General features: G+C 40.0%; 1 protein-coding gene across 4 annotated transcripts in view; it reads right to left on the bottom strand.

Annotated features, from left to right (window-relative positions):
- Positions 1-1,442: 1,442 nt before the first annotated feature.
- LOC136747844 (GTPase HRas) overlaps positions 1,443-13,725 on the bottom strand; it is a 36,467-nt gene continuing 24,184 nt past the window's right edge. For 2 of the 4 annotated variants that reach the window (XM_066701098.1, XM_066701095.1), the window contains exons 2-5: positions 11,257-11,393; positions 5,850-6,028; positions 3,352-3,511; positions 1,443-1,563 (exon numbers count right to left, since the gene is read on the bottom strand). In XM_066701098.1, the coding sequence (XP_066557195.1) occupies positions 1,444-1,563; positions 3,352-3,511; positions 5,850-6,028; positions 11,257-11,367 (570 nt within the window). In that variant the 5' untranslated portion in view covers positions 11,368-11,393 and the 3' untranslated portion in view covers position 1,443. Of the gene's footprint in view, positions 1,564-3,351; positions 3,512-5,849; positions 6,029-11,256; positions 11,397-13,725 lie in introns of all 4 variants that reach the window. The other 2 variants (XM_066701094.1, XM_066701096.1) reach the window with 1 other exon arrangement.

Below are 13,725 nucleotides of genomic sequence, written 5' to 3'. Positions count from 1 at the left end.
GCAGTCCCAGTTTTGCTTGCGTGTTTCTTTTTCTTCTTGAAGTATTGTGGGGCTGTCAGGAACTTTCTAGTCCATTTGGGGAAGGAAAAACTCGGGTGGGGGGGAAGTGGCACAGTCAGGAGAAGACCAGTGTTGTGACTGTAAAACAATAACTTAAGCTAATTCTTATTCCCCCCTGCATTATACACAGGGGAAGAAGTAGTTAGTGGTTGTGATGTGTTGTGCAACCGGCAGACATGAACTGAAGCTGGGGGCTTCCTGACAAGGCGACCCCCCCCCCCCCCCCCGCCCCCATCCCCTTCCAGTAAAATCAGTCCGAGGCCTCTTTCGCTGGTCAATTTTGCAAATCATCTTCACTTCAAGTCCAGTCTGTTGCACTGCTCCATAAAACTGCTTCTCAAAGCCACTCTGGAAACTGCCCACAGAAGGCTATTGAGAGGAAAAAATAAAATAACAGGTTAAAGCCAGAAAACAGACAGGAACTTTCATTTACTGTATTGTATGTAAACCCATAGAACAGTGTACTTAAGCAAAAAGAAAAAAGTAAATCAGAAATAATCTTGCTTAGAAAGGCCTCAAAGTAATATACACAAACTTGTATTTAACTTCTTTACAACGATGATGTGGTCCATAGGCTCAGAAATAATGAGAATGAACAAAACAACAAAAGGGAACTAGAATTAAACATGTTCTAATCAATACCTCTTAGCTGGAAGTTAAGAAAGCTACATTTTTAACTTAACTAAATAAGGACAGGCACCCACAAAATGACTGGAGCACTGACAGTCTGTCTTCACAACAGCGCACTAAGCTTTTCCTATCAGAACTCTTAATCTTTGATCCTGACCTAAATACTGTGTGCCACTTAGATCTGGCCCTCTGCCAAGTCACACAGCTAATCATTGACAAAATGTTGACAATTGGCGCAGTGGTTTTGTCAACTCCAGCTTGTGAACACAGCATGAAAACATAGTCCTGACCCAACTGAATTACTTCCAGATTTAAAAGAGGAAAGTTATTTGGTACTTTGCATATTTTGATCACGGACTGAATTATTTTCAAAATACGACAGCATGGAACTTTTTAGGCTAGGTCTTAGTCATATTTGTATGCAACCGTCTAACTTGTAATAGACTAGTCTGTCACATTAAGACTAGTCTAATATAGTTTTATGCACATAGACCCTGGTGAGAGAGGATTTTTTCACAAGGCCAGGTTTCCAGGTTTATCAGTCTCTCTCACCAGGGGAAATCGTGTTCCTTCATTTCTTCCAACAGATTCAATCAGTCCATACTCTTGGAGCCATTCATCTCATTAGTCTATATCTCCACACAGAAAAGCCCATCCAAAGGGTTGAACTGTTTTGGGCATCACCAAGCAAGCGTATGACAGGACACTGCACCAATGCTGTCCGAGGAAGCAAGAGCTGGAATCTTACCGTGGTCATGACACAACGCATTTGCAGTTCATACAGTCCTGTCCACTTTCATCAGGAGGATTCAGTTTCCTCAGTTTGTGCTGCCTTATCTCACGCACTAAAGTGTAAAAAGCATCTTCCACACCCTGTGAATCAGACACATGGAAAGGAGTTAAAAACAACCACAAAACAAAATTCCGCCTCAGGTTAATAGCCTTAATTTCTTATGTGGACTCAAAACATGCAAAAGTAGGTGTCCACAACAGAACACAGATGTGCTCTTACAACTGAATTGGGGTTTTGTTTCATAGTTGTATCTTCCCATTAGGGAAGCAGTATTTCAGTTTCAGTTCTGAACTAAAAAAGTTCTGAAAGTCTTTTGATTTGGGGCTAGATTACATTACAACACTTAAAAATAGCATGCACATGGGCTCCAAAAACACACCCGGTCCTAAGGACCCCTGCCCTGGTGGTTTTTGTACCAACCAAGCTCTCAATTACTTAATTGAACCCTCAATTTCCTTCATTTGACTTTTTAAATTATGTAGCTTATAAAAAGTTGGAGATAAATTATTTTAAACAGATTTAATGTCGGAACTTAAGATCAGATTATGCAACATATTAGTTAATGTTCAATTAAGTACCCTACTAGTAATGAAGTAATTGAGCAAAAAACAGTAGGGTAGTCCCCAGGACCAGGATTGAGAACCACTGGTTTATAGCCTTCAGTAATTGGAATTGACATATTTCAGTGGATTGAACAGTATCTTTGTTAAGTGTGTTGTATGCAGGTTCAAGGAAGAACTGAAGGGTAAATTTCGCTTTCACACTAGCTGAATGATAATAATCACCAACAAAACCTGTGCATATTTCTCTGTCTGAACCGATTTTTGAAAAAAAATCAAAAGACCACACCATTCCATTTCACATTGTCATGGAAACTGACAAACCACAAAGTCATTCGGATTCAATAAAATAGCTGGAAATGTCAGGTTCTCCAGTTAAAATAATAAAAAAAATGAATACAAAGATTAGTAAATTCTTGGCAGCACGCTTAGTATTTGTATGCATTTCAACAAAGCCTTTCTGGTTTTATACTGTGTGTTTGTCTGAAGTGAACCCAAATCCAGACGGTAGAATGCGTACAGCAGTGGTCAGACGGCTGCAATTCAATATTAGACCCTAAATTACTAGATTCTAAATTAAATTGATTAATTAAACAAGTCACTTAATCAATGAATGGAACTGTGGTAGTTTGTATCTCCCCCCCCCCCCCAACAAGTTTTTGATTACAACATACCCCCAAAAAAATGGTTATTGATGACCTATTAAACTTGCTGAAATGCTGTTTTCCATGCCCAGGGTGAAAGAATTCCAGTTTTACAAGAGTCTGGTCTAAATAAGGCATATATCATAGCTGATGCAAGTAAGGTTTCAGACTTGCTTGGTGTACAGTAATATTAACTAACAGAAGTTTACTTATTTTCTAAAAGCCATGCCCATTTTCCCCACTGACCAACTAAAGATAACAGGAAAAATCATGTAGCGTGACCAAAAAAGTTGCCCCCCAAAAGTAGCATGCTAGGGACGGGGAATGCGTTCTGACATTTCTGTGGCAGTTATTTAGCATTATTTGCGTCACTGCAGCACTCAAAGTAAATGTTTTGTAAGACGATCAACAGATGCAGAAACTCTCCTGCAAACAGGGGTCATTGGAATACACGCAGAAAGAACTAATGAAAAGAAAAATGGAAAAAGGCGGGGAGGAATAAATTCTTACAAACGTGGGTGGTAGAGAGTCTGGGAGGGAGAGAGTGATGAGAGAAAAAGAAAAACATAACTCATGTATTGCTACAGATGTCATGAAAGAACTTGGGACTTGATTTTCTAAAAAGGTTATTTGGCACTGATCCTTGCCAGTCCCACCATCATACCTGTCTAGTCTTGGCGGAGGTCTCAATGTAGGGGATGCCGTAACTCCTGGCCAGATCTTGTGCCTGCCGTGTATCCACAGTCCTGGCAGGGAGGTCACATTTGTTGCCCACCAGCACCATGGGAACATCATCTGAATCTTTCACTCGTTTTATCTGTTCTCTGTGAAGAGACAAGAAAGAGGGAGGGTGACCTTGATATAGCGTAGATCAAAGGAGACCTTGATTTATCACACCTCTACAGACACACAGCCCAGCAAATAACCTTTAACAGGGGGTACAGTAGTGTGTGTGTGTGTGTGTGTGTGCGTGCGTGTTGGGGCGGGGGAATGCCACAGATTGGTCAAGGATCACTCATTTATATATATTATTTAAAAAAAAAAAAGAAAAAAAAAGGGAATGTGCTTAAATTTACCCTTAGACAGTGCCAAAAACTAGTGCTTTCATCTCAAAGACCAGTTGAAATCCTTACCCTACTATTATGTCTGTCTAGGGCAGGGGTGGCTAACCCTGGTCCTGGAGAGCCACAGGGACAACAGGTTTTTGTTCTATCCAGATCGTTAACTGCTTAATTGAACCAATTGTGGGTCTAATTAGGCAAAATGTCCCTGGTTGAAGGTATCCATTGATTAGTAATTTAGAGAGACCAGGAAAACCTGCAGGACTGCAGCTCTCCAGGAACAGGGTTGGCCACCCCTGGTCTAGGGCTTAAAAAATATAGGATCTTGGCATGTTATAGGGGGAATTTCCTCAATACAAGCACACAGAAACCTGCTGTGTGGAATGTAAAATTCTGATCATATGTCTTTGAAGGTGAGGAGTCACTTAGTTGAGCTAAAGGTCCAACCACCCTTTAAAAAACCTGATGATGGAATCCAAACTCTGGATTGAGGGGGGAGTTTGCAAGTCATTACAAACATTAGCCTGCCTTTACACATACAAATCAGTCTGTGTTTGAAAAGCTTCAGTACTGAGATTTAGCAGACCACTGATGTTCACATGTAGTTTCGAGAGAATATTTCGTGGGGCTTGCAATGGTAAATGCAGACTGTAGATTCTTTTTCTTGGAGACATTAGAACTGCACTACAGATTGCTGCTTTGCTAACTGATACTGCACTGGGATGCCTCTGCTGCAAAGCATTTCTCATCTGGTGACTGATGGCACTTCTGCCACGGTTTCTGACGTACCTCAGGAAACAGGAACACTCAGGAAATTATTGTGCAACCCAATGCGATTTCCCTGGAGATCATGCTGCTTCTTTTAAACAAGTTACGAAAGATCGCATATGCCAGGCAGTATCTGCAACACTGTGAAAGCGCTCGATGAAAGCTGAAAGGTTCATGTCAGACTATCGCCATCGAAGATGCCTCCTTCCTTTCTTCACTTCTCCTTACTGCATCCTTGAGACCCTGCTCTGACTCTCTCCCTCTCGCCCAGGCACCTTCTCAGCTAATTGAATGAGGATCGATTTCATTGGCGCTGTACTATAATCCCATCAATTAGAGGATAAGCTTTCTTTAGCCCTGCTGGAGCATTATATCACTCCTACTTCAGGGCCAGAGGGAATAATCTTTTCCTTTTTCAGCAGCTGTAACTCACTTTCACTGACTATTGCTGCTATTTTAGACTCTGGTGGGCAATAGAGAGCAAGAACTGACCATCTAAAACTCAACTTGCCTTGATTAAAAACAAAGCTGGAAAGTCCACAAGCAGTAAGAAAGTAAGCCCATCATAAGTACAGTAATTAATAGGCAAGAAATTTGTGATATATTCAAAGCACTTAATGTAATATTTTCAATACATTTTTGGCATGGTTTACACTTTCTTGACAGACTATGGGAGCAGAACAGAAAAAGGTTGCATTTCTGCTTGTTACGCAGAACTGCATTTATTAACCAGCTATAATTCAATGTCACTTTGCCCCGTCCCTCTAGGCACATCTAGGATCTCTAGCTCTGTGACAAGGTGCTGCAAACTCTGATGACATTACTGTGGATTCCATCCGCTATCCTTGAATGACCTATAGTTTCTCTTTTTGTCCCTGTATAAATCAGCAGAGTAGTAAAGGGGTGAAAGGTGATGACTATTCAGGGGACCCTGTGCTTCTTGTAGGTGGGGCCCATGCAGCAGGGATGTGCCTATTTGTCACGATTGCTCCAGCTCCCCCCCACCCCCCGATCCATGCCGTGATCCGCAACTTAGGACTTGGACCGCACCTCAGCAACAATCCTTTCCCCAGACCACAATTCACCAGCACCCCTCCCCAGATAGACCGCACTTCCAGGTCACTCAACATCTCACAGTGGAGAATGATGTGCATCTTAGTCTTGCTCTCTCAGCCCTGGGTACATGGTTGAAATTCTCTGGGTTTCCACTGTGTTCTGCACCGCTCTATTTCAATGGCTAATGTGTGGCTGCTAATTGTATATTTTGCATGGAGGCTTTGCACAGTGCCAACCGTTGGCCGCAAGGCCGGCTCCCTGGCCATTGGGCACAAACCTGTACTGATGGATATCTTCAAAGGATTTGGTGTTGTTGATGGCAAACACACAGAGGAAGCCCTCTCCTGTCCGCATGTACTGGTCTCTCATAGCGCTGTACTCCTCTTGACCTGCTGTGTCCAGGATGTCCAGCAAACATGTCTCTCCATCGATCACGACCTGCTTTCTGTACGAGTCCTGCCAAAGAAAACAAACTGACTCAAATCACCCCAGTCCGCTCTAGCCAATGTTGGGAGTTTATCTCCACTCTTCACTTAATCACTGATCAAATGTTCTCAAACCGTGACGCACTGACCAAAGAGTGTCCCTCTTACTCTAACAAGTAGGACTTCTCTCACTGGTTTTAAAATAAAACTACTGATTAAAGTTTACCAGTTACATATTAAAGTGAATGGAAAAAGTGACATCTGTACCAAATTTAAATCTGTGAATATATATGCCTTGTACTTCTCTGTATTTTTGCACTTTGTTTGCACTTATGTTGTAAGTCGCCCTGGATAAGGGCATCTGCCAAGAAATATTATTATTATTATTATTATTATTAATAATAATAATAATAATAATAATAAATAATATTAAAACTAATTTCTTTTGTATATTATTAAGATTTCTTAGTATACCGTCATGACTCTTAAACTAGATCAAGATAATAATGCACTGATGATCTAAAGCGAAGAGTCCATACATTGTTCAGCCTGACTTCTTACCAAGATTAACTTTTTACAGGTATCGGTTTATCACCTTATACTTCCACAATGAGCAATAAGGTGGCAGACTTTTTTACGAGAGACAGCGAGTATTAATCATGACCACAACTGAAAATGTTACAAATGTGTGGGAGGGGAGAATATTTCCCCAAACAGAAAGTTGTACAACTGCAGTTCCAAATGTCTAAAGGTTATGACCTATACTGTAAAGAGTTGTGTTCACTTCAAGGGATGTCAACGCTGTACAAAGCGTCTGTATCTTCACATTTAGAATATCATGTACAGGGTTTCCTCAGACTACATGATACACATTTGCTGGATTTAGAAGAAAAAAAAAAAAAAAATCAACAGCAACCCAAAAGCACAATTTCTGGCTTGAGAGGTATGAATTATGCTGAAAGGTAAAAGGAACTCAAATGACTTTAGCAGAACAGGTTCAGAGATTTAAAATACTGAAAGCCAAATTACAACTCAACATTTGGTTGCTCAACACCTCATTGAAGCTTAGCATGGAATCCTAACAGCAGAGGGCACAAATGCAAGGGCATGTTTTCAGCACAGTAGGCGGTTGTGGGTGTTTCTGAACCAGGATGTAGGAGCTAACTGACCAGTTGCTTTTACGAAGTAGTCCTTGAAGCAAGTGAATGAGAATAAATGGGATTTTAAAAAAATATTAATAATCTCAGCCTATGTAACGGATCAAGGTTGAATTTTCATTTCTAGGAAATGTATTGGAAAATAAACTGAAAATATGCAAAAATATTCTGATGCTCAATTCAGTCTCTTCCAATTTATTCCAGTTGCGCTCTTAGCCACCTATTGAATGTATGATTACATTGAGATGTGTGCATTTCTCTCAATATTTTCAATAGTATTTCCTAGTAATGAAAAAGCACCCATACTCTTGTCTGTAGCCCATTCATATTTAGATTTTTTATTAGGTTATAGATATTGATTGATATCTGCATACAGACAGTTTGATCTGGAATGACCCAAGAACCACATTTTACTTGCTTCCAGTTTTTTGTCTAACAGCACTCTCAACATCAGGAAAACATTCAATGTTATGTTGTATAAAACTTGCTGGATTCTAAAAGGCAGGCCCTTATCTAGGCTGATAAAACCAAATGTTATTTATATTCAAATACTACACTCTGGGTTTAGAGGTCATTTTTAGTATTGTGCTGCAGTGAGGACTTGTTGCTTTTTTAATTTTCACTGAGGCACCAGACCAGGCAGCTCACTCTCCCCCTGTATCGTTGACTATTCACCTTGAGCACCAAGCATAGGCCTTTCAAATAAAATCAGTATAATGTGCTATTTTATTTTATAGATTCCCAACAAGGAGAGATTGATTGGAATGTTCATACCTTGTTATTATTAGCGTTTACGATTTTTAAATCTGAACAAACAAAAGAGAATCACGTGCACACAAAAAACAGGTTGCCATCACATAAAAAAAAGATTGCAACACATTCTGAGAGTTGGATGTAATGGGAGCTCTTGGTGACCATATTTGCAGGATGCAGAGGCTGTGGAATGTACAGCAACAAAAAGAACCGATTCAGAGCGCCCGTCATATTGGAAAATGAAAGGAAACGCTTCGAGTCAGCGATTCTCCTGTGGTGTTGAGCTAGCTGACGTGCCCTGATGCTTTCCTGTTGGAGAGCAGGTCCCCTCTCGATGGAGCACGGGATGAGAAACATGCTGGCATCATCAAGAGGAACTGGAGGGGATCGCTTACAGGAAAGCAAAGGACCTCTAGCTGGTTGACAGCTGTATGCCATGGCTATTTCTCCTGCTTGACAGTGCTTAAACCCGACGGCCAGGTTTGTGGCTTCTGATCAAAATCATTAGGGGGAGAACTGCAAAATTCACATTGCTCACTCATACTTGCTCATACTCATGCTTTAGACTAACAGATTGCAGATTCATAATTTCATAATCTGCTTCCCTGGCGTTTTAGAGTTGTGTTTTTTAGGTCACAGATATTGATTCTGCACACAGACAGTTCTGTCTGGAACGCCCCAAGAACCATTGGTTCTTGCACTCATCAGGAAAACAGGCAGCATGATGTTGTGGGCGACTAGTTGCAATAATGTTTAACCATTCTATCATAAGTCACAGCTTGGTATGGTGACAAAAATATGCCCAAATTAACACACAAATTACCTTTGCTAATGAATAGTGCATCCTGAAGCAGGCTTTTTGCTCCATTTTTTCCAGCAGATGTAACACTAGCAGATTTTCATTTGATGCTGACACAATGAAAGTCTATTAGCAAGACTCAATGAACTGTATTAATTGAATGCACACAAAAAAACCTTATGATTTAAGATCTAGGTCACTGAATATAAACAAGTTTATTGCTTAATGAGGAGAAAAAAAAAAATCTGATCTAGCACACAACTTGCATCTTTGTATCATTCAATAATATATGTAAAACAGTATATTTATAATTGTAGTTAGGAAAATAGGTGGTTCACAATCTTTTATTGCTTATTTACTCACAAATGCTATTAAAAAACATTTTTTAAGCAAAACCGATCACTTTAATAATTCCAGTTAATGCATTTACATGCTTACGCATTCTTCTTAAGTATTGCATGCCCCACTAACCATGTCAATAACATCAATATTTACTTTTTGAAAGTCAAGGAGGGAGGCTTAAAGGCAGGCACCTGTACATCCCGGTATTTTAAGATATCAATCTTGACTACACAGCTGAAGGTGCAGCCAGTACAGAAGGGAGATTTTATAACTGCAGATTATCATAATTACTATCAATCTGCAACACATGCACACTCCCCCAGTATTTTAACTATAATAAACTCTGTTGCCGAGTTACTATTTTCTTTTACCGTAAACCATTCAGCACAATTATTCCTTGAAACTCTTCCTTTGATTAATTGACTACATGATCTGCACTGGAGGTCATGCATACATCTCCCTCTCCCACCCAGAAAACAGCTACAGCCAACACCCTCTTATCAGACCCTGTGCAGCCAGTTATCTGTGGCCGCATAAGCACCCAGCTGAAAACAAGCCAAGAATACCCTGAAAGCTTTGCTTTCGCTCAGGGACTGTGGCAACCTGGAGAGCCTGAATACTGCAGGCTTTACAGTGGTCCATTAATCTCATTAAAAATCTGGACTAAATAACCAATAACTGGAGCTGGACAGGACAGAAAACCAGAAGGCCACATAGCTCTCCAGGACCAGAGTTGGAGACCTTTCTAAGGCCATGGATTTTAAAAACAGTTTCACTCAATTTATAAAATTTATAAAACTGTCTTAATCAATCAAAGGAGATGAGGACTGTAGTGTATTTAAAGTTGTCCTCCAAGAAGAGGAAGAGAGGAAAAAGAAGTGTGGACCAGAACAGAATATATATTTTTAGCAGGAACCCATAAAATATTGCTACATTGAACTTTGATTAATTCCTTCTTTTAAACTGTTGTGAAATATCTTATAACTACAGTAGTGTGCAGTAGTGGTTAGGGCACTGGACTGTGGTGTGGAGGATCATGGGTTCAATCTCAAACGTGGGGGACACTGCTGTTGTACCCTTGAGCAAGGTACTTTACCTAGATTGCTCCAGTAAAAATGCCCAGCTGTAGAAATGGGTAAAATGTAAACATTATGTATTGTAACAATTGTAAGTCACCTAAGTCTGCTAAGAAATGTAATAATAATACTTGTTATCCTAGCAATCTGGTCAAATCTAGTCTGAGGGCCACAACCCTGCAAATTGAACAGGCATCCATTCAACTTCTGAGAACTTGGAAACAGTAAGGTTCAATGGAGAGGATGCTGTGGACAACCAGAGCAGCCTACCCCTGTCCAAGGCCTGCTCCTGGGGAGCCACAGTCCTACATGTTTTATATGCATCTTAAGATCCTCAACAAGATCCTCAATTAAGTGAAAGACTGATACAACTAAGTAAGGCTCCAAGTGGAACAAAAAGCAGAAGTAGCTCTCCAGGGCCAAGAGTGAGTATCCCTGTTAGAGACCTTTATTTTCCAAACAATAGAGAACATTGGGACATCCTCATGCCAGACATCCTAGGGGGCTTTACAATAAACGTAAAAAGCTGGTGGTCAGTCCATCTCAGAATAGACAAGCTCCAACAATGACTGTTTCAAAATTAGATTTAAAAGAATCGATTTTGCCCACATTACAATGATTTGGAACAGTTCGTGGAAGCAGAATGGTTTCAGGGCCCCGTCTCCTTCCCCAAGTTTAAGTATCCCAAAATTAAATTAAGGTCTCCAATCATTAGTTTTAATATCCCTCATTACAAGCACCAATTTTAGGATTTATGAATGTGCATTTTATTTACTAATATTATTCAAGCATTACACTAATATATTGCATTTTAATATTAATAGTCTAACCTTTAAATCTTCTGCACTGTGCATTCGCCTGTTTATATACCATCATAATTATGGCCCCGCGGGCAAAACTATGTAAGCAACAAGGGATATTAGATTATTACAGGGCTTGAGAAGTACCGGTATACATTTTTTAAGATGTTTCTCCATTACCTTTAAGGTGAAACTAGGAGTAGAAGGTTAAATACATAATAAAAGTACTAAATAATAGAAATTAAGCCCACCAGTACAGTAATGTAAGCAATGACTGCTTTATAACACTGTTAATAACTCTAAAGTCACAGTCAGTGGTTTGGAATACATACCTCTATCGTTGGATCGTACTCATCTACGAAGTGATTTTGAATGAGCTGGATGGTTAAGGCACTCTTCCCAACGCCTCCAGCACCCACAACCACCAGCTTGTACTCTGTCATCTTCACCACCGGGTATCCGAGTTTTTCTGCTGGGAAAGAGAAGAGAAAACTTTAAATAAAGCACCAAACTGGAACATTTCTACACAGTCCAGTAAGCTATAGAGAAATGGCTCTCGGAGTTGTTCTTTTTCCTGCCCAATGGCAGTCATGTTTTTGTGCAAAACCCTACTGAAGCGGTGCTTTGCAGAAGTGCTGACCTACGAGTCTGTGGAAATAAACCAGTGAGCAACAACAGAGGTTCTGCTCAGTAGAACACTTGCATTAATAAATTAAGAAAACACCTAAAAATCAGTGCTCACTGCACACACCTCTTGAGACTCCCTAGAGGTTACTTAGAAAGTGGATGAAATGTGAATCCTGCATGCAAACATAAACCAGCGATACATTTCACAGAACGTGCCGAGAAGTAAGAACATGGGGTTCAAGCAACACTGGTTTCTAATAGGATTTGTTACACCCAGCTCGTCTTTAGAATATATGAAGTTAGAAGCTCCCAAGGCACAAAGACTCTCAGTAACTGTGACCCCCTGTGTGGCACATTGTACCACTTCCTTCTAGCAAAGCCTGTGTTCCCTAGGGATTGGACTACAGCTGCTTGAGACTAATGCTGTGTCAAAGAGACACCGCAGAAACATTACCTTCTTTCACACCAAGATGAAGGTGCAAGGATAAGTTCCTTTACTTGCTTTGCTCAGATTACAACTTTCCCTTTAGGAATATTGCATCCTGCACATTGGGAATAAATAACACGTACAACAATCCTCTTTATACATGTAACCATATACAATACTACCACACAAAAGAGAGGCTTATTAGCATGCACAACACACTGCTCGTCAAGAACTTCCACAACATTTATGTTACTTTACGCAGCTTCTATAAGAAAAATAATCATTCCATCACTTCACAGCACCACCTTTAATTTGACTGTTGACTACAATAGACATAGCAATTACATCTCTATACTCTCATCTCATAAGGACAACCGGGGTGGAGCATGGCCAGACAGCAGGTCCACACACAAGTTACATGCATAAGTGATGAACCTATGCCCAATATTACAAGAGACATCTCAATACAAATAAGGTAGTCAGGATTGATTTCGAGGCACAAGTATCAAGTGTCATCCAGATCTTAAAGTGGGATTTGAATACAGAGTGAATCTTCTCTATGACCTCAGGAAAGGTCAGAATTTCTTAATTTAACTGCATCATAAGCCAGGGTGGCCATACATTATGACTTAGCACAGTACAGAATTCGCTCAGAATTCTTATCCCCATAGCTTTTTTAACCCCTTTCAAACCAACCTAGTTAGAGGAATGTTAGGATTTTTGCACAGATCTCTGATGACCATTGAGTGATATTCAACTCACAATTAGAAGATCTTTGGTTCATTCATTCCATTTCACATCCCATTCCATAGGTCTCCTATTGACTTAGGCCACAGCAGTAAAACATGTGCTTGCTGTAGACTTGGCACAGTCAGAACTGATCATCAGCTAGGCACAGAGAGCACACCTATGGATAGAGCCGCTTATTCCCCAGAGTAAACCATATAAAAGCACTGTAAGGATTGCATTGCCACGAACGGGCACCTCACGCTTCTGAAAGACTTCTGAAAGACACTCAAATAGCATTTTTGGAGTAAGCAATTATGTCCATGTGTGTGTTTTAAAGCATGCCTACTACTGCAGGATCTCAAGTTTCACACTAAAAACCAACCACATCAGGTCTGAGCATCTTTCATCTCTTACTCTTCCAGCCTGTACGGAGCGGTCTGAGCAGCACACTCACAACATACACTAAGTATGGCAGCCTTATTGGAGGGACTTCCGTTGAGGCATGTTGATCCTAACATATTATAAGAACATGGAAGAGGTTACGCAGTTATATATAACCAGACATGTAAAGTGAACTCTCAATCCCTTTTTTTTGTTTTTATGATCGTATTGTTTATTTCTTAACGTGCTATGGCAACTAATAATTGATAAGGATATACTTTATTTTTGTATTATTATTTGTTCCATTTCCTGTGTTTGTAACTTTGTTATTGTGTTTTGTAAAATGTAAAATAAAAATATACAAAAATGTGATTAAAGAGGCTTCTGATCGTAAACTCTGAGACAGGGTAGAGGTTTGTACCTAGTCATTCAAAGGTAGGTCAAAGTTTTAAATTGGTCTAGCCATAAATGTAATTTACTGTCGTAATAGATTTCCACTTAAACAGTCTGCCGTTTATTGATTTATTACATGCTTTTTGACATTCAGCAAGTTTGTTTTAGTTTTGTCGACAACAGGTTCCTGGTCATTAAAAGCCATCTTGCCAGTGTGTCATTCTAGTATCATAATCTGGCAACA

This window comes from Amia ocellicauda, chromosome 4 (assembly GCF_036373705.1).
Source record: "Amia ocellicauda isolate fAmiCal2 chromosome 4, fAmiCal2.hap1, whole genome shotgun sequence".
Taxonomy (NCBI): domain Eukaryota; kingdom Metazoa; phylum Chordata; class Actinopteri; order Amiiformes; family Amiidae; genus Amia; species Amia ocellicauda.
This window is presented reverse-complemented; position numbering and strand designations above follow the sequence as displayed.